Source organism: Trichechus manatus, unplaced genomic scaffold (assembly GCF_000243295.1).
Source record: "Trichechus manatus latirostris isolate Lorelei unplaced genomic scaffold, TriManLat1.0 scaffold00012, whole genome shotgun sequence".
Taxonomy (NCBI): domain Eukaryota; kingdom Metazoa; phylum Chordata; class Mammalia; order Sirenia; family Trichechidae; genus Trichechus; species Trichechus manatus.
In genome coordinates, this window is record NW_004443948.1 from 30536076 (window position 1) to 30557133 (window position 21058).

At 38.9% G+C, this 21058-nt stretch overlaps 1 protein-coding gene across 1 annotated transcript in view; it reads right to left on the minus strand.

Annotated features, from left to right (window-relative positions):
- The window catches only part of LTN1 (listerin E3 ubiquitin protein ligase 1), a 60042-nt gene that overhangs the window by 22585 nt on the left and 16399 nt on the right, over positions 1-21058 (minus strand). The window contains exons 8-20 of the mRNA XM_023726659.1: positions 20770-20960; positions 19419-19554; positions 17382-18188; positions 16841-16882; positions 13966-14155; positions 12884-13123; positions 11564-11717; positions 10360-10504; positions 9760-9946; positions 7965-8124; positions 6331-6438; positions 4226-4368; positions 1066-1201 (exon numbers count right to left, since the gene is read on the minus strand). Of these exons, the coding sequence (XP_023582427.1) occupies positions 1066-1201; positions 4226-4368; positions 6331-6438; positions 7965-8124; positions 9760-9946; positions 10360-10504; positions 11564-11717; positions 12884-13123; positions 13966-14155; positions 16841-16882; positions 17382-18188; positions 19419-19554; positions 20770-20960 (2639 nt within the window). The remainder of the gene's footprint in view (positions 1-1065; positions 1202-4225; positions 4369-6330; positions 6439-7964; positions 8125-9759; positions 9947-10359; positions 10505-11563; positions 11718-12883; positions 13124-13965; positions 14156-16840; positions 16883-17381; positions 18189-19418; positions 19555-20769; positions 20961-21058) is intronic.

The window sequence follows — 21058 nt, forward strand, 5'->3', positions numbered from 1 at the left end:
GGGCTCTGAAGTATCTACAGGTACGTGCAAACACACATGGGTGTAGGCACATACATTCATTGAAGACACAAATACAGATACTCCTCAGACATAACCAAAGACCTTCCAACATTGATTTTCTGGGTTTGAAGGCTTAGGACCATAGTCTCACGGGACAACTCAGTCAACTGACATAACATAGCTCACAAAAATCATGATCTGCATCCTAGTAAAATGAGTAGCATCTGGGGTCTTAAAAGCTTATAAGCGGCCATGTAAGACACAACTAAGGGTCTCTACTCACCAGAAGCAACACAGTAAGACGGTAACCAAAAGCTCAGAGAAGAAACAAGTTTACACGAGCCACAACCTCATCTACCCTGAGACCAGAAGAACCAGATGGTGCCCAGCTACCACCACTGACAGTTCTGACCCAGTCCACAACAGTTGGTCCCAGACAGAATGGGAGAAAAATATGGAGAACTCAAATTCTTATTTTAAAAAAGTCAGACCAACTGGTACAATAGAAAACAGAGGACTCCCTGAGATTACTGCCCTGAGATACTCTTAAACCTAGAACTGAGCCTATCCCAAGATTACCTTTCAGCGCAATAGCAGAGTGGCAGACAAAATAAAGGATACTACCTGTAAGATCAGTGCCCTATATAAAAACCATCAGTATGAGGCCAAAAGGTCAACAGCTAGTTGAAAGCAAAGATGAGACGATAGGGCGCAGGGAAACTAGAGTACCAAAAAGGGAACAAACTGACAAACTGTGATAAATGTAACTAATATCAATGAACAAGTTGTGTGGAAACTGTCAAATGGGAACCTAACTTGCTGCGTAAACTTTCATCAAAAACTCAGTAACATATTATTTAAAAACAAAACAAACAAGCATTAAAGTTATACTGACATTCAATTAGACAATATTCTGTATCTTATATACTTAGAAATGACGGACTTAAACGTCTACTGTGCTACGTACTCTATAAAGTCGTGCGTGTAAGATACACAATTTGGGTCCACAATGTACAGGAAGGGAAAAAAAAGAAAAGAAAAAAGGTACTACAAAGCATTACCTACCAACTGAAGAGAAAAATATCTTCATAATTTTTCTTCCAGGACATTATTACTTCTAAGATACCATGTAACAACTCTTCATCATCTATGCTTTTGGTTTGCAGAGAAGAATTGAAAATGGCAAAATATCCAAAACCTCCTGAAGTAAAATTCAAAGTAAAAATTACAAATAAGTAAAAAAAAATACATATTGCTACTATAAAAAGGAAACTCTTGTACTTTGAGAAGTGCTCAGGTTAAGAACTCTACAAAGGGCTTATATGAAAGAATCAGTAAACGAGCTTATAAACTCCACCGGGCAGAGACCTATCAGCGTGACCAGTACCTAGCACAGTATAGGATTTTTTCTTTCGTTCTTATTTTTTAATAAATAGTATTGTGCTTTACACCACCCATGCTGTTTTTGTCTTAGTTTAAGTACAGGACTTATACAGCAAACCCATCTCTCAAATAAAAACAAAACAACCACAGCTGTAGAGTGCAAAGTTAATTAAGGACGTAAAATAGAACATACAGATCCATAACTCATATATTCATTTAATATGCATCTACTGGGTCCAGAAAGCTCTTATGGGTCCCCACTCTTTAAAATCCCTGGTCATTCTTTGTTTATTGATTTACTATTACCTCCTCAATTAGATGAGGGTAGGAACCTTGTCTGTTTTATCCACCACTGTATAATCCTAGCACAATGCCTGCGAGACAGAGAAAATTATTGACTGGCTACATGAAGAATAAATGAATGCATGCCAGATAGCCTGCTAGATGCTGGGGAGAGAAAGATGAGCAAAATCTAGTCTCTGACCTGAAAGGGACTCATCTAACCATGTGGATGACTTAAAAACAAATCAGAATATACAACGGGGCGCCCAGAACAGGAAGCAACTGTCTCCATCTAGGTGAGTCAGGACTGGCTTCCTGAAGTTGGTGTCTGAATCTGGATTTAGAGTTTGCAAGACTAGCAAAGGGGCACAGCAGAGAGTGCCAAGGCACTGATTTGTAAAAACGTATGGTATGTTCGAAAATCACGACAGCTTACGGAGTCCCTGGATGGCGCAAACATTTAAGCACTCGACTACTAACTGATAGGTTGGCAGTTTGAACCCACCCAGAGGTGCCTAGGAAGACAGGCCTGGAATCTGTTTCTGTAAGGTCATAGCCTTGAAAATTCTATGGAGCAGTTCTACGTTGCACACATGGAGTCACCACGAGTCAGAATCGAGTTGACAGCAATAACAAGATATATATACAACAAAAAATCATGACAAGTTAGTACGGCCAGGTACAAGGTAGAAGCAGCAGAAGGTAAAACTGGAGACACCAGTTGCAATATAATCATAAAATGTCTTAGATGCTAAACTAAGAACTTTGGATATTATGTTGCAGGCAAGTGGGAGCCGAGGAAGGAAGTGAAGGTTTTTGTTTTTTTTTACCGAAAGGTAACCCTCATGGCAAAACAGAAGAGACTCAAGTATAGTCAGAAACCAATGACTTTCAGCAACAGCTAAAAGTGTTTAGCTAATTGTTTCACCCCTTTGGCTAACAGTGCAAAACTGGTTGTCAAATTTCAAAAGGATTTTGTCCCCCTTCGCGTCTTCGTCCTGCCGGGCTCGGTGCAGCTGTGCACACCCTGGTCTGTGTGGACAGCACCGCGTGGAGTTGGGTACAACACAGCCCTTCTCCCACTCTGCCCTCCTTGACCTACAGTCTACGCTGGAGAAATCAACTGCACTCCCATCACGTACTTCTTCTCCTCTAGGCAGGCAGTTCAACTCAGTCCCTATTCCAAAACTGCAAATCCCAACCTAATACCCCCGCCTAACTCTGCAAGTGAAGTCAGCGGTGACGCTCAGTGCCGCACGCATTTACCATCGGCCAGGTGCACAGCGCCATCTGGCAAGTTTTATGTTAATAGGCACATGCCTCTTCTACTGTGCCGAACTCTCACCACTCTTAAAGCCCACCATCCAGCTTCAACTCTTTGAATGGCCTAACCTATTTCACAGAGGAAATGAAGCTTCCCAACCCTCTCTACACATCTGCACCCATCCTTGCATCCTTCCTTACCTTCTCTCAGAAAAGTCCCTCCTCCTATTCAAGGTAATTTCCAATATGCTGTAGGTTCTAGCCTATCTGCCCTCCTCTCGTGTCTTCTCAATGGACACCTCCTTCACCGATCATTCCGTCTCTCCTCTATCTTCATCCCTCCTTCTCCCCTATGTCCTCCTCTCAACATACGCATTTTCCCTTTGACCCAGTATGTTTCCAGCGTTCACTCTCCTACTTAATAATGGGTCAATGGCTCCTTACTGCCTATAGCTTAAAGTCCAAAATCCTTAACCTACAAAACTAGGCCTTCATGATTTGGTCCCTACCATTTCCCAGAATTCATCTTCTGGTGCACCCAAACACCCTCTGCCCCCAACTTTCTACCTTAAATGCCAGACAAACTCAACTACATGCACCCTTACACGCTTTTAAGTGTATATGATTTTCAGTGTCCAAAATGCCCTTCCCCAACTATAGCCACTTGGAAAACTACTTATCCTTCAACACCCAGTTGAAGTATTTCTTTGTGAATCTCCCCTGACACCTCAAAACACAGTGGAAAACTACTTCCTTTCTGCTGCTTCCATACATACTTTTGCTACATCGGTCATCACGTGATGTAACTTCATGCCTGTCTTCTCTACCAGATTAGGACAGGAACTGACACACAGCAGGTGCTCACTAAGTGTCTATTAGAATGTCATAAGAGAATGAACTAATAGAGTGCAGTGTTCAAAGAAATCTCAAATATAACAAAAATCATTTCCTCTCTGGTCTTCATACGTTCAGTCATTGGTCAAGACTCCCTTGACAAGGGAGAAATGAGGCTTAGCTGAAAAAGCCATACGTGGAAAAGAAATGATTAGAGGACATTCACGGGTGTAAATCTTCCCTCGGCACTGCAGCATTATGCACTGCTGGAGTGACGACAGTCGCTCTCTAGTGCCACTCATTTTAACGACTGCCAACTTGCTATGACAGAAGTATACGCTAGGAACAAAAATCCATTGTAATTCCATCTGTGTCCCTTAGATTTGGGTTTAGACATTAAGAAACACTTCTTTCATTTCAAGCAATATTGAACTAATGAAATATTTATGATCAAGCAACTAACCATCAATATAGTACAGATCATCCTTAGGCCAGGCCAGAAGTGCAGGTATACATTCAGCAATGAATTTTTTCTTTTCTTCTTTTAACAAAAATGGACAGAGACTCTGAATGGTATGCAAATTACCTTCTGTTAGTGGAAAAAAACTGTTTAAAGAAAAGAAAACATATGAATTATATTTCATCTAAATATGCAGTTATTTTAAAAAATTCTTATTCAGACTGCTCAAAAAGACAATAATTCCACTATACAAAATAAACATAGAAAATAAAGCAAGAAACCAAGAAACTAAGACAACAGATTAACAATCTGATTCTGAATGATGAAACTGGTGCCTTTTTTCCCCTCTCCCCTTTCCTGTGAGCTTCAATTTTTTAAATAAGCATATATAACTTTTCCCTACGTACAAATTTTTTTAATTATACACACAATACTTGATTACACTCCTTAAGATTCAATTTAAAAAGCACTTTCTACGCGCTGATATTCACGTACGTGCCTATTTATGCTGTTAGGCCCCACTGAGTCGATCCCGACTCGCAGTGACCCCGTGTGACAGAGCACAACGCTCCACAGGGTTCCTAGGCTGTAATCGTTATGGAGGCAGATCTCAGGTCTCTTCTCCAACAGAGCCGCTGTGTGGGTTCAAACCGCCGACCTTCTGGTTAGCGCTTAACCATTGTGCCACCAGAAGCATATGTATATAAACAGGATCACACTAAACATACTGCCCTATGACACGCCACGTAGTGAAAATACACTTTGTAGATCTTCCCGTGTCAGGTGACACAGGTCTGTATCATTCTATTTTAAAGCTATTAACAAGGGGAAGAAATTCATTACAATTCGTACCATGAATGTATCATAATTTAACTATTTCTCTGTTAGCAAACATTTAGGTTTTCTCCAAATTTTTGCTCTTATACATAATGCTGCAATAAATGTCCTTCACAGATACTATCCTATATATATGCAAATATCTCTGCAGGTTAGATTCCTAGATATGGAGTTACAAAATCAAAAGATTTGCATAGACTAACAACACACTTAGGAGTCCCACGGTGGCGCAAATGGTTATGCTCTTGGACTACTGGTTGAAAGGCTGGCAGTTCAGACTCACCCAGAGACACCTCAGAAAACAGGCCTGGCCATCTGCTTCTGAAACGTCACAGCCTTGAAAACCCTACGGAGCAGTTCTACTCGGTACACATGGAGTCACCATGGGTCGGAATTAACCCGACGGCAACTAACAACATGTTCTGGTAACTTCAAACCACTCTCTGAAAAAAGCATGATCAATTTCTACTTTCACCAAAAAATGTGAACCTTTTTCACTCTTGGACGTATGGTGAATAAAAGATGCCTCTTTTAATCTGTACTTCTGTCATTACTGGTAGGAGCCTTGGTGGCGCAGTGGTTAAGTGTGTGGCTGCTAACCAAAAGGTCAGCAGTTCGAATCCACCAGCCATTCCTTGGAAACCCTATGGGGCAGTTCTACTCTGTCCACAGTGTCACTATGAGTCGGAATCAACTTGATGGCCATGGGTTTTTAGTCATATCCTTTCACCACTTCATCTACAAATTCCCTGCTCATATCCTTGACATATTTTTCGATCTGGATGCTTTAACTAATTTATAGAAGTTATTTACATATTCCAGATATTAATCCTATGTTAATTTGCAAATGTTTTCTCCCGTTTTGTCATTTGTCTCTTAACCTTTGCTTACTGAATTTTTGTCATAAAGTGGTTTTCATTTTTATTAAGACAAGCTTCTACCTTTTCCTTTATGGATTCTGGAATCTGCACTCTGCTCAAAGGCCTTCCTCTTTTTTCTCCCTCTAAGACTTTCACAGATTTGTCCTTTACATTTAGCTCCTTATGCGGACTTTATTTTTGTATAAAATGTAAGGGTGTGGAGGGTCTCCCTTACAATGCTAATGGTTTAAAATAAACATAAAATTCTTCATTTTTTCCTCATTTCCTTCAATTTCTACATTTTCTAAATCTTACATTCTTGATTTATTAGAGTTGTTCTTTAGTCAGGGGTTATACCAAGGTGACCAATTAAACTAAATTACACAGTAAAAGCATTTTAAACAAGAATACCTGTCTTCTGAATTCCTATAATGATGTTTTACGTCCTCAGATGTAATGCTTCCAGAGAAGACCAACTTAATGATGATAAGAGACCAAAGGGTGCCATTTGCTTTGGATCTAAAAATGAAAAATTATTTTCTGTTTTAAAAGAGTACTTAATAAGACTTTGTACACTGGGTATCTGGATTCCTTTTACAGAATTAATTAAATCACCAACTAAGAGGTCAACTCACCCAAGATATCTGTACCAAAGCAACTGCCATTACCCAAAGGCTTGGGAGTTTGGGCTTTTGCTATTCCTTCACAACTGGTATTGAGCTCTCACTCCAAGGCAATTCCATAGCCCTCAAATCCTAACAGGGGAGCTGACCTTAAAGAGGACCAGTAGCTACAGCTGGGAAAGGACAGAGCCCATAGGAAAACCAGAATGGCTGAAGTTGAAGAACCATGGGGGTACAAGCATCCACTGGGAAAGTTGTGAGTGTCAGGTACATGGGAGTGGGATTGGGTCCTCTGATGCTGCAAAGTATGGTAAAAACACTATAGGGCAAATAATAAACTCTTTAAAAGACAGAAGGTAAACACAAGTAATTTCAAGAAGCTAACTGCCAGGAAGAAAGGCTTGGCAATCTACTTCGGAAAATCAGCCAGTGAAAACTCCGTGTATCACAACGGTCTGAGCCCGTTGTGCGTGCGGTCACCGTGAGTTGGGGGCTGACTTGAGGGCAGCTAACAATAACAATCATGAAAATAAATTTTAAAAAAACCTAACTGCTATATAACCTCATAAGGACTTCATTTCATACATACTTCCTCATCCAGGGAAATGGGTTCTGTACTTATATCAGGACATGCTCCTGGTGGCACAGTGGTTAAGAACTATGGCAAGCTACGGCTGCTAACCAAAAGGTTGGCAGTTCAAATCTACCAGCCGCTCCTTGGAAACCCTATGGGTCAGGTCCACCCTGCCCTATAGGGTTGCTATGAGTTGGAATCAACTCGACGTCAACGGTTTGGGTTTTTTTGGAGTTAGAGCAACATGCAGGGTTGAATTTGAGAGCATGAGGAGGATGGGTTACAGATAAAAATTAAAACAACTTCCACACCATCTATTTCTTTTACCCTCATCTGTCCCTGAATGTATAATACATAAATTATACGGTACATTTATAAATATATTATTACAATAATTTACATTTATAATACATTAGCACTATTATACATATATTAATACATCAAATTATACATATTTATAAAATGCATTAAATGTATTTTATAAATATATTATAAACATAAATTACAATATATTTACACTACTAACATTTATAATACGTTAAAAGATACTATACATTTATAATTCATAATTTATGTTTATAAGACATAATTTACAATACATTTACATGTAAATGCATAATATGTAAGTACATTTATATATTACAGTAAGACAAAGCCCAAACACCTCCCCTGAAGAGTAAATCACATACTCAGTAGCCACAAAGTGTGTCTCAGCAAGAAACAAAGATTAACTTAGACCAACTCTTTGAGTCACGAGAAGCATTTGAAGTGGGCTTGTATCTTACAAAAGTCAAAGCCATAAACAAGCAAAATACTCATAAAAACTGAAAACTGCAAGGGAGTCTCACCTGCTAAATATCAGTTTCAGAAGGCCAGAAGTATCACCAAGTGCACACAAGTGACGGTACGTGATATTCATTCTCTGAAGCATTTCACAGAACTCGGTCAGAAAAGCAGGCGGGTTGTCCAGTTCTTCACACCACTGCAGGGAATAGAGCAGCTCTGCAACTAACACAATGACAGCACCAGGTTTCAGGTGTGCTTTGTGGACAAGCCTACAATCGCTCACACTTCTCCGCTCGCTCTCAGGGTTCCGCCCCATCATCTAACACTGCCACGCCCAGTCATCGCAAAACAGCCTTGAGTGTTCAGTGATAATGAAAACTGAGAATACTCGCCTGATACGAAATACCACCCTCTCCCAAATCTCACTTGGTCTCTTCCGACTAGTTAAGAATGTGACAGGGACCTAAGTCATTGGAGACACTGGAGGAATCCTTCTAGCGCCTCCACCACAACTGGTAAGAGGCTGCATACAGGATAAACAACTGAGCGGCCCAAGACCTGGGATGAGAAGCTCATGCTGACGTGGCAGGAAACGGGTCACAGCGTGATACAGTAAAGGGCATGGGCCCTGGAGAGACTGCCTGGGCTCAGATCTGCGTTCTGCCGTGAGCTGTACACACGGTTACCAATAGGACACTAAAACCTACCTCACAGGACTGTGGTAAGAATTAAACGACAAAGAGTCTACCGCAAAACCTTACAGATGGTAGGTTTTTAATTCATAACCAGTCACAAGCCCCCTTTATTAAGTTATACATGGGTTTTGAAGTCATTAGATCCGAGACTTGGTTCAAAATCGAAGGCTGTCCCCCATAAGCCCAGTAACTCTGACCGATCAAGGTAAGAAAAACAATGTCTGATGTAAAGGACTGATGAGAAGGCTAAATAATACTGTCAGTTTGTAATTAGTAGCACAATTAATGAGAATAAATGATTACAATGACTGATTTCCATTTTTATGTTTGGAGGGAGTCTCTCCATGAGCTCATCTCTTTGCCCTTGACAGAATGTGGACCTGGCTGACGAAAAGAGCTACTTCAGTTTTCAGCCTTCTTTCAAATGACAATAAGCAGTAACTGTTAGAGCCAAGGGCTTAGAAAAAAAGATTGACACAGGATTTATGCAACACCTCTACTTTTCACAGTATCTTGCTACCTACAATTCTAAGCCATTTCCTAGAATGGGGGGGAATCATGGCAATTCCACGTGCATCAGAGTAGAACTGTGTGCCGCTTCGGGTTTACAATGACTTTGTCAGAAGCAGATCCCCGGGCCTCTCTTCCAAGGCACTTCTGGGTGGATTCGAACTGCCAACCTTTAGTTAGCAGCCAAGCTTGCACCACCCAGAGACTCCAAATCTTCTTAGGATTTCAACATATGAACCTCCCATTTACCAGGGAAAAAAAATCATAGCCCTATGAATATAAAGATTTAGTGGTTCCGAAAAATCAACTGAAAATTCAGAATCCTCAGTCAAATACCGGAGTCTCATTTCATCTTTTTTTTAGGGTATGTCCCATGAGCTCTGTGTATACCGACATCATTCCAGTCTGAGTAAGTGGTCTTCTGTCAAATTATGCTCTACAGCTAACAAGATTATAGCAAGGTTTCTGTATGTTTTCAACTGATTTGCAATTTAACATCGCTTGAGTGACCTCAAATTCCCCATCTCAAGAACAGTTAACAGAAAGCTAAAGATTCTTGAGTTAAAGATTTAAATTGCAGTGTGATCAAACCTATTTAAAAACTATATTCATTCATACATCACTTTATATCTGAGTACCCATATATACTTACTTATTTTCACAAGCTCATTGTTTTCTAGGACTACCTCCTTTTTCAGTGCAACTAACATCATTTTGCTCAGTAAAGCTGAAGTACACAAATGGCTGGGAAGGGTCTTTATATCTTCTTCCTTACATTCTGTTTGGAAACACTCATGATTCAAACTCAGTCTTCCTTCTAAAAGAGGCCTGTGCAACCACTGTATAAAGAAAACAAGAAATTGCATACAAAATCATTAGATATTCTGAATTATTTACTACCTAAGCTACTCAGACTAAGAACAAAAATGAAGTTATGAAAATATCTACTTTATTAGTAAAAACCACAGAAACCTGTTTGGTCTCTACTACAGGGAACTATCAACATGTGTATTTGTTTAAGAGTCTTTAAAGACAGAAATTTTGTTCACTGTTGTACCATGGGTCCTGCCAGCATCTACTGATGCCCTGCAAAGAACAAACACGGAATATACGAGCATTCAGAGACATAAAGGCAAGCACAACACTCATTTCACGTCCTTTTTTTCTTCCCCAGGATGAAATAAAAAGCATCTGGGCTTACATGAAATCCAAACATCAGAATGAACTATGCATTCATTCATCCCAAACGTACCTGCATAGGAAGGGACTGTCTCATCTGCCCCCATTCACTGTCGTTTGGCATAACACTTCCAATACAAACCCCCAGAAGGTCAGTATCTTTACTCTCGAGCAGCTTATTCAGGAAATCATCAACAGCAGACAAGAGGACCTGGAGACTGGAAATAATGAAAAGAACTTACTGTTGTGGTTATGCTGTGACTAATCTGAGCACCTCTCATACACATTAGCTACCCTATGGCAGATAATAGCCCAATGAACAAGGAGACAGGCATAAACAGACACACACACACACACACAGACACATACACTGAGTTGGATCTGGGATTTAATCGAACGATTATGATTAGAAATTGAGTGCTGCTTCTATCTCAAAATGAAGGGGATGTGCCATAAAACAAAATGAGACTAATGGGGCACAACAGCCCAGGGACAAGGACTAGAAGACAGAAGGGGACAGGAAAGCTGGTAATAGGGAACCCAAGGTCGAGAAGGGAGTGTGTTGACATGTTGTGGGGTGGTTAACCAATGTCATGAAACAATATGTGTACTAACTGTTTAATGAGAAACTACTTGTTCTGTAAACGCTCATCTAAAGTACAATAAAAAAAAAATAATAATCTGAAGGGGACGTGGCCGTTTCAGATTAGTTATCTCTGAACTATAGCTACCTTACTCTAAAAGAAAAGAGTATGATGATCAAAAACAGATTTAACCTAATTTCAACAGCCTCTGAGTGTATACTCTCAGGTTTCACTTTTACAGGTATTTAAGTAAAAAAAAAAAAAAAAAAGGAAGGAAGAAAGAAAGAAAAAAAAGTGAAACTCATTTGCAATTCAACTTTACAACAGTAAACACCTGACCCAAAAACAACCAACCGAGAACAACCGCTACGCGTGGTAGCCAGTGAGAGGTTACGGTTACAATCCACACCTGTCTCCGCCGCCATCACATCACTGACCATAAGCCAATCAGGAGTCCAGCAGAGTGTGTTATAACAAACCATTCTTCAATCAAGTGACCGTTTAGATTTAGATGGGTGACCATCAAAATAAACTCCTTTTGGAAAAACTGGGTTGTGCGGACCTTCTTTTGAATTTCCATGGATCTCTCACATAACAAGCCATTTTTCATAGGTGCTCACACAGATCACAGACTCTTACTTAAGGACGGTGATCAAACAGAAGACACTGCAACCGCACACAAAACAAGGTTACCTTCTGACATCCAAAGACGAAGACTGAACTTGGTTCTTGAGCCAAACAGCAGACAGACGTAGGAAGGAACTCTGTTTATATGTACTGTCAACGTGATGGACCAAGAAATTTACACCAGACAGCCAGGTGTTTTTCAGTTTACAGATAAGAGAGTCTAAAATCAAGATATCAACAGGAATTTGTAATCCCAATGAATTAACTCTCATCAGTACAGATGTCTGAAAGAACTCATTGCAGATGTGAGATTTTTAAGACATCATTTAAAAAAGAAAACACACAATTGATATTCAATTGCCAAAACTAAATAACTGTGGCATAAGCATGCAATAAAGATTTTAAAAGTTAACTTTTTTCCTGCTCTGAGCTTACTTACAAAAGTTATCCTTTCAGAGATGAGAAAAGTTATACCTTTTCCAAATAGAGAAGTTAATATTAAAGAAAGGGCTGGAAAAAGAGGGTTCTCTATCAATACTATTTTTTTGTATTCCTTTCATAAATAAGGAGCCCTGGTGGTGAAGTGGTTAAGCACTCAGCTGCTAACGGAAAGACCGGTAGTTCAAATCCACCAGCTGCTCTGCGGGAGAAAGCTGTGGCAGTCTGCTTCCATAAAGATTACAGGCTTGGTAACCCTGTGGGGCAGTTCTACTCTGTCCTATAGGGTTGCTATGAGTCTGAATCAACTCAGCGGCAGTGGGTTCGGTGGGTTTTGGTTCCATAAATAAGTCTGAATTAACATATAACGACAAGAATAAACCCAAAACCCGCTGCCATTGAGTCAATCCCGACTCATTGCAACCCTACAGGACAGAACAGAAATGCCCCATGGAGATTCCAAGGAGCGCCCGGTGGATTCGAACTGCCGACCTTTTGGTTAACAACCACAGCAGTTAACCACTATGCCACCAGGGTTTCCAGGACAAGAAAACAGTTCTCAGAAAGGCAACGTTAATTTCATTTAGACATGCCAAGACTGAATGTTTTTAACTATAAAACAAAGAAAGAGAGATCATTGTCCCCCTTTTATAAATGAGGAAACTGAGGCATTACAAAACCTGCCAGAACTACTGAGCGGAGGGGCTGAGATTCCAATTCATCCATCATGGCCCCTTCCCAAAGTATTGCCCTGATATCAAGTAAGAACTTTAGACGTTAACACCTATACACATCTTTAATGTGGTTTCTAAAGCTGAAAGCGTATAGGATTTGTAACCCTTAAAGCACTTTAAACGTCCACACAGTTGTTAAACCAGCACACCGACAGTCACTATGATGGTCAGAACCAGAGCTTCCCAACAAACCATCCGAGTAGCAGGCCATTACCTGGTAAATGTGTTCTTTCTTTGCTCTGAGCACACAACTGAAAGAGAGTTAGTAACAAATCCTCAGACGACGGCATGAGCAAACGTCCTTTCGCTGAGCTGAAGTAATTACAGGCCACATCACAGACACGAGACACCGATGAGCGGCTATTCTCAGCTTCTGACAGTGTCTTTGTTTTGGATAAAGTTTCATGAAGTTTAACAATAATTCTTTCAACATATACTTCTCCAATCAAGTAATCTAGAGGAAAAAAAAGTTCAAACAGACAAAAAATGAAAAGTATTAACTGCATTTTTTACATTTCATTTTTATCGTGATAAAAATATTAAGAAAACGTGCTATTTCAATCATCTTCACATGGACAGTTTGGTGACATTAATGTTCACCATGTTGTTCAACCATCACTATGGGTGGTTCCTGAATTTTTCCATCACCCTTTACAGATGCTCAGCGTCCCCTAAGCACTGTCTTCTCTTCCCCTTCCCTCCTGCCCGTCCCAGGTAACTATTAATAAACTGTGATCTCTACACAGTTGCCTGTTCTAGACTTTTCAAATAAGTAGAATCGTACAATATCTGTCCTTTTATGACTGTCTTATTTCATTCAGCATAAGTCTTCATGTTAACAGTACATTTTTGAATGTTAACAGTACCTTACTTTCATGTTAACAGTACATTTCATGTTAATAGTACCTTACTTTGGATTAATAACCATTTCGGTTTTTCCATATTTTTTTAAAGGCATTTATGTTTTAGACAAAAGACAATCATAACCACAAAGCCACTTGTTCTGTCACACATAAAAGCTCTTAGGTAAAAAAGTAGTTTTAAATAAAAAAAGAGCAATACTTTACAAAATGAGAATAAGGACCTCAACTAAATTCAAAACCCTTTAGTAGAATATAAAGCTAAAAACATTATGTATCATTCCCAAGATTAATAAACATTTAGTGTGTTTACAAAATTAAGACATTTGCATCAACCAAGTCATGTTATTCTCATCAATAATCTGCAAGCTAAGCATTATGGAATCCCCCACTACATTATTCCCTACTAGATACCAAAAGCCATAATTTTGCCTACCATTTTCAATATGCTGGGATAATACCAAGCTTAGAAGGGTCCATCTTTCTGAGAAGTAAGATTCTGAAGATACTGTGGATTCCAAGCCCATATTACATAGGTGATCTGCCAAGTTTACCAATTTCTCTCCAAGGATATCTCCTTTTAGCCAAAGACTTACTAAAGCATGTTTATCTGAACTAGAACATGACTAAAAACATAAAAATTAAAGCAAAATTAGAAACAGAATGGAAAAGTAATCTGCTCAAAATATTACTGTATTACCTCTCTTCATCTCTGTGGTCCCAACAACACTATTCCCAACTCCTCCTCCTCAAGTTATAGGAAGCCTAGTATCCTTCCTGTTCCCCGCTTGCTGCTGTTGTTGTTAGGTATCGTCCAGTCGGTTTTAACTCACAGCAACCCCATGACAGAGTAAAACCACCCCATAGGGTTTTTTAGGCTGTAACCTTTACAGGAACAGATCACCAGGTCTTTCCCCGCAGAGCCACTGGATGGGTTCGCACCACTAACCTTTCGGTTAGCAGCCGACTGCTTATTAGCCTTGCTGATGTCCACTTCCATGCTTTGCTCAGGCTATCTTCGCTACCATAAATATCCCTTCTTCTTTACTTATCAAAACCCCATCCATACTTTGAGAATCAATCAGTACAAATCCCACCTGCTTCGTGAAGTATTCCCCAACTACTCGAGCCTACGCTGATCACTGCTTTCCTCTGACTTTCTACAGCACTTACTCCACTGTATTATTTAAATGTTTCATCTGTGTGTGTGTCTTGTCTTTCCAAGGAGATTGCAAATCCTTTAGGGCGGGGATTGTCTTAAACTTCTTGGATACCTGCTATCAACACTGTAGATATGTTCAAGGAATAATGAATGGATGAACTTTGAAGACAGATTTACTAATGCTCCATAAATATTAAATTTTTGTTCAATAGTTTTGCTAAAATTAAAGAACAATTAATTTTGGTAAGTTGCTCCAATGTGAACAACGGGACATTATTTCCCCAGATTCTCTGAAATAAAGTTGCTGGGGCCAGGTATCTGACTGCAACTGGTTTATTTTCATGGGGTGGGAGGCAAAGGAAAAAAAAAGTTGTAAATCCATCCCCAAAAGCATGCTGATCCATATTCCCAGAGCTTCTTTTGCTTTAAGGGATGAGAAGAAAGGAATTTGCAACTTGGTTCATCTCAAAGCAATCTGGAAAAAAAAGAAATCCAAGTGCAGATTGGGTAGTAACTAAAAAACTGCTTATCTTTTTATTTTTTTAAAAAAAAAGTAGGTAACCAGAGCTTCTATTTCAGCCCAAGCTTTCCCACTAAACTATCGTTGTGATCTTGGACATATCCCTTAACCAACCTGGGAATGAAAAGGTTAACCCAGAAAGACTCTCTGAGGTCCTTTTCTGGTTCTAAAATTCAGGTTTGTTTTTTTCGTTCTTTTTAAAGATGCTGACTTTAGGGCTCTGCTCTTAAACTATCAGGTTGCATAAATACCAGAAAAACTATCGTTTAGAGGGGTTTAATACTGGCTTCTCTAAAATAGTTCAGCAAAACGAAAATCAATCTATTCTACAGAATCCTGGCAGAGAAAATAAACTAATCAACTAAACATCTCTCAGGTTAGCAGACATGAAGTTTAACTTCTCAATGTATTAACACATCTAAGAAAAAGAATCTGTCCAGGGGCTGAGGAGGGATCCTCACTCCTGGTAGTAGAGGAGGAACACACCACAGACTTGCACACACTAACTGGGAAGAGAATATTCTTCCAAGAAGCATCTGCACCACCTAACAGGCACACTCCTAAGCTGGAAACAGATATATCCGTCTACTTTTATAAAATGAACTCCCCTTGCTCTAATTACAGGCTTCCCCAGCAGCCTTCTGATTTGGCTTTTCATGCAGCTTGCCTACAGGTCGAGAAGGTACTGGACGGTAATACTAACACAAAGGGTGTGCTTGATGATTACAGTTCTCGTTGAAAAATACCAACGTTCTGCATGTATTTTGGAAAAATAAACTTGTAAATTAAAAAAGTTATCTTGCTATGTAAAATAGAAAAATAATTTTTCAAAATGCGAAAAAGAAGAAACGAACACAGGAAGAATTTTACACAGCTGGTCAACATTAGATAAAGTTTACTTTTAGTTATATCATTTACATCTTCATTAGAAAACAATATGTAAGCCATATTTTAAAATTATCTAAACTGTTTATGATCCTTGATTTCCTTTTATTATTCTTACCACTAATTTTCTTATTTAGTCAAGTGGCAATCATAAAAAGGCTGGGAAGACTTTAACGTGTCTGCCTGGTATTCCAAAGTAACCCACTGCTGTCGAGTCAATTCCGACTCACAGCAACCCTAAAGGACAGAGAAGAAGTGCCCCGCAGTTTCTAAGGAGCTGCTGGTGGATTTGAACTGCGGACCTTTTGGTTAGCAGCTGAGCTCTTAACCACTATGCCACCAGGGCTCCATTTCAGAGTAGGGCAATCTTAATTTCCTGATACTCTCTAGCCAAAGCTAGAACCAGTCAATTTCTACAGAAGAAAAAGTAACTAGGATAAGAGTTGAAATCTGTGGCCTTAGTTTCGAAGAAAATAAAATATTTAACTCGCCCTATGTTACCTGCTAGGAAAGGAACACTCGATTTCCCAAAGCCTGTTTATTCTTCCTCAATAATCCTAACCAGAAAAACACAACCACAGGAAAGCAAATACCCAGTGTTTTCCCAAATCATGGGAAGAAAATTACAATAAAAAAGAAGGTATTTAATATAGACCCCTGATCACATACTAGTTGTGAATACAACTGTGGTTTTAATTTTTCTATACCCATAAATACAAACAAACAAAAATTTCTTTAAGATACCTTTTCAATAACCTGAAGAAGAGAATCCCATTTCAGCTCCACCTGAAAGGTGAAAAAGAGTCAGAAACAATCTGCTAAAAGGAATAATAAAAATTTTATAACGTAACTAATGTGACCATGGAACCAATAGAAAACTAAAACCTTTTTAGCCAGGTACTACTTAAGAAGTGTGGACTGATGAGAAACTATTTGTTCTGTAAGCCTTCACCTGAAGTACAATAAAAAAAAAAAAAAGTGTGGACTGAAAGCCTCACCCATTTATTACCAAGCTTTTGTCGTCTTAAGGCACTTACTGAACGTCTTAACGCACCTACCCAGCAATCTCAGACACTTCCCAAACCACAGGAATGCACTGCTTATCTTTAAATTGAGTCTCAGTCAAGAAACAATCCAAACACTGTTTAACAAAAACCTAGTTTGCTCTATAAACCTTCACTAAAGAACAATAAAAAATAAAAAAAAGAAACAATCCAAAATCGACCCCCATGAAAATCTCATTCTACTGAGATTCTAGTTTAAAACGCTATTACAACAGTAATACCTCCGTTAAATCATCCAAGACATCTTTCCTTTCCATATTACTGTCACAGCAGCGGAGAGCACTGTATAAAATGTCCACGAGGAAACCAGCATCCTTCTTCTGATCTTCATTTAGCCAACCGAGTAGCTTCTGGTATAAAAACTGCACCGCAGGATTTTTCTGTGCAAGTTTAGCTATTTCAAGAGTTTTACCTTTGCCGATACTCTGTTTCTCATCACCTAGTAGCACTTTAAACACCTGGCTGGAAGAGAAGGTGCTGAGCAGAGTGGAAAGAAACTTCAGGTGTTGCTCTGATGTTTGTTCAGTGATGTAATTAATGCTCATCTTTGCTAGTTTGCAGACTAAGTCTTCCAAAGGCTTTTTCCTTAGAGGAGATATGAGGTCTGAAAGATCCTGAGTGAGAGGTTCAGTAACTAATTCAGAGCCTTCACTGTTCTCTCCTTCTGAAGATACACCTTTTTCATTCTTTTTATTACTTTCAGAGATCTCATCAGCAAATCTAACCTTACCAACTTTTTTCTTGTTGGACTTCAATGCACTCTTCGGCTTCTGGAGAACCTCTAACAAGCTAGATACACCCAGAACAGACGTACTATCAGCTTCTGGCTCATTAATTTTCTCCATGCAGACCTCTGACAGTCTCTCCCAGAAATTTAACAGCACTTTCTCCAAGTTGTGAGCCATTTTATCACCCCTTTCCATATCTGCCTTGCTTTCCCAGGAACTTAAAGTTTCGGCTAAATGGTGAAATAGTTGCCCGTTTTGCAATCTTGGCTCTTTGAGAACTGCATCGACAAAAGGGATCAACTGAAAGAGATGATATAAAATATGAAAAATCTGTTCTTGAGAAAAATAATAAACAAGATATCTGTAAGACACCAAAATTTCGTATTATTTAATAACTAAAAAACGTGAGTTTTACCCTAGAATTCTGCAAACACTTAACATGAAGATCCCTCTCACATCCTATAAAGAGCTTAATGACTTAACTGCGTTCCATCTGAATTACTTCTTTTATTGCTATAACTGACAAAGATTCTTGGTCATTAACAAATAATTCAGTTTTCTTTGCATCTTCTGAGCTTATACAAGTTTTTTGCTTTTCTGCCTTATACCAGTTGCTGTCAAGTTAACTGCAATTCGTGGCAACCCCATGTGCACCAGAGTAGAACTGTGCTCCGTAGGGCTTACAACGGCTGCTTTCTCAGAAACAGATCACCAGGCCAATCTACCAAGGTACCTCTGGGTAGACCGGAACCTCCAACCTGTCGGTTAGGAGCCGAGAGCTTTAACCATCCACACCACCGAGGGGAAACCTAAGATAGGATTTAAGCCAATATGAACAACAGAATTCAGAGCCCTGTCTCTTAAATTACAAATACAAGAAAAGTTAACCATCGACTAGGATCTGGGCTTCTATACTCTCATTAATTAACTTGCTACTATAATGGACCAAGGAGTCCTGGTGGCACAGTGGTTAAGAGCAACAGCTGCTAACCAAAAGGTAGGCAGTTTGAATCCACCAGCCGCTCCTTGGAAACCCTATGGGGCAGTTCTACTCTGTCCTATAGGGTTGCTATGAGTCAGAATCAACTCAATAGCAGCCAGTTTGTTTTTTTAATTTATAATGGACCATATTCCAGAACCTGGTCATCAATGATTCTAAAATCAAACCTAATTATTCTCAGAAGGATAACTGTACTTCAGTATTTCAGAATAAAATGTTTATTGCACAAATCTGAATTTAAAAAGATGACAAATAACATCTTCCAAACTGTTTTGCATTGCATCTCCCTAAAGTAACCAGAGTTTTTACACCCGGAGATTGATCAGTCCTCAGGCATGACACTATGCTAACAACTGACTGCATGGAATTTTAATTTACCCGGCTAGAAATACACACTACTCAATTTATACACTATACCTGTGAAATGTTCACAAGGAATGCTAATTAATGAAAATGGCAACAGAACGCAATGAGCTGGATTCTTCATAGTCGCAGGACAAAGGCACTGCCGACCTTCACGTTATAAATACCTGATCGTTGACGAGCATCTGTTCCATCTCTTCCTCACCTAAGTTCTGCTGCATTATAAAACGCAGGCACTCAAAAAAAGCAGCTACTATAGCTGAGCACTCTGAAAAGCTGGCTTTGATCCTCTCTGTTGACAGCCTAAGAAATAAGAAATACCTGTGGCTTACTCTTCCATGAAAAAAATAAGCAACTCAAATCACCAAAGTCACTCATGGAAAAGTGATTATGCCAAAAGAGGATATATTGTTTAAATAAAAATTTTCAACTAAAAACTAATTAACAAACAACCTAATATGATTGGACTATAAACTGGAAGAACTGTGAAAAAAAAACTTATTTTCAAAAATGTTTTAGCAAAGCCCCGTAAAACCAAATGAGACTAACGAGGTACAGGAGTCCAGTGACAAGGGCCAGAAGGCAGAAGGGGACAAGGAAGCTGGTGATAGGGAACACAAGGTTGAGTAAGAATATTGTTGATGTGTTGTGAGATTGTTAACCATTGTCATAGGGCAACATTTGTAGTAACTGTTAAATGAGAAACTATTTTGTTCTGTAAGCCTTCATCTTAAGTGAGAATAACAGCACAATTGGAAGAGCATAGTCAATGTCACTGAACTGTGTATGTAGAAATTTTTGAAACGGTGTATCTTTGGCTATGTGTATTTTCACAAAAAAAAAAAAAAAAAAAAGGTTGAGAATTTAGAGGGTTAATATGTTGTGGGGTTGTTAACCAATGTCATAAAACAACATGTGTACTACTGTTTCATGAAAAACTATTTGTTCTGTAAGCCTTCACCTGAAGTACAATAAAATATATTAAAAAAAAAAAAAGTTTTAGCAAAGCAAAAGGTATTTCCTATCTATCCACCTACAAGCTTGAAAGACAGGACTTAATCAAATAAAGATAACAGTGTAGTAGAAAAAAAACTTAATCATTAATAAAATCGTGCATCTTTTATTATGTTCAATAAAATACACCTAAATAATTCATGTGTAAATTTAAACAGCTATTATATTTAACCTGATGGAAGTTAAAGTTTCACTGGCTTATCTTCTGTATTTGAGTTATTTGTATATGTCAAAATACAAAAGAATGACTCATTTGAAAAGTGGCCTATTTCCACCTATGGGTCTTACCACAGTTATCTAACTCTCTCCTGATATACCACTGAAGCCTTGATCCAAGGAAAGAATTAAAATTGCAATTCCCTGAAATTTTTCAAGCATTTAGTGAAGAGCAAAACAATTTAGGGAAATATAAATAAGGAAGATGATGGTAAGTGTGTCATCCTACCATTTATGGCAACAAGAAAATCCCTTCTGCTTTAAAAATTGAGAATTTAACTTCCTTACCCTGTAACTAGAGAGGTGAGGAAATTTTTGAAGAAGTCCAACTTTGGATCTGTAATGGACTGAGGGAGTTTGCTGATAAATGGCAGAAGGTAAGGATATATAACAGTGGCCAGGCCCCGACCACCTTCACGAACCACAGCTGACAGCTTGGGAAACACACTTTTCTTTGCATTTACATGAGTCCAACAGTCCTAAACAAAGAAGACAGTACAAAAGTAATTAGAAATCATGAAACTTACTTATCCCAATTAAGAGAAAAAAACGTGGGCTCTCAAAAAATAAAAATCAA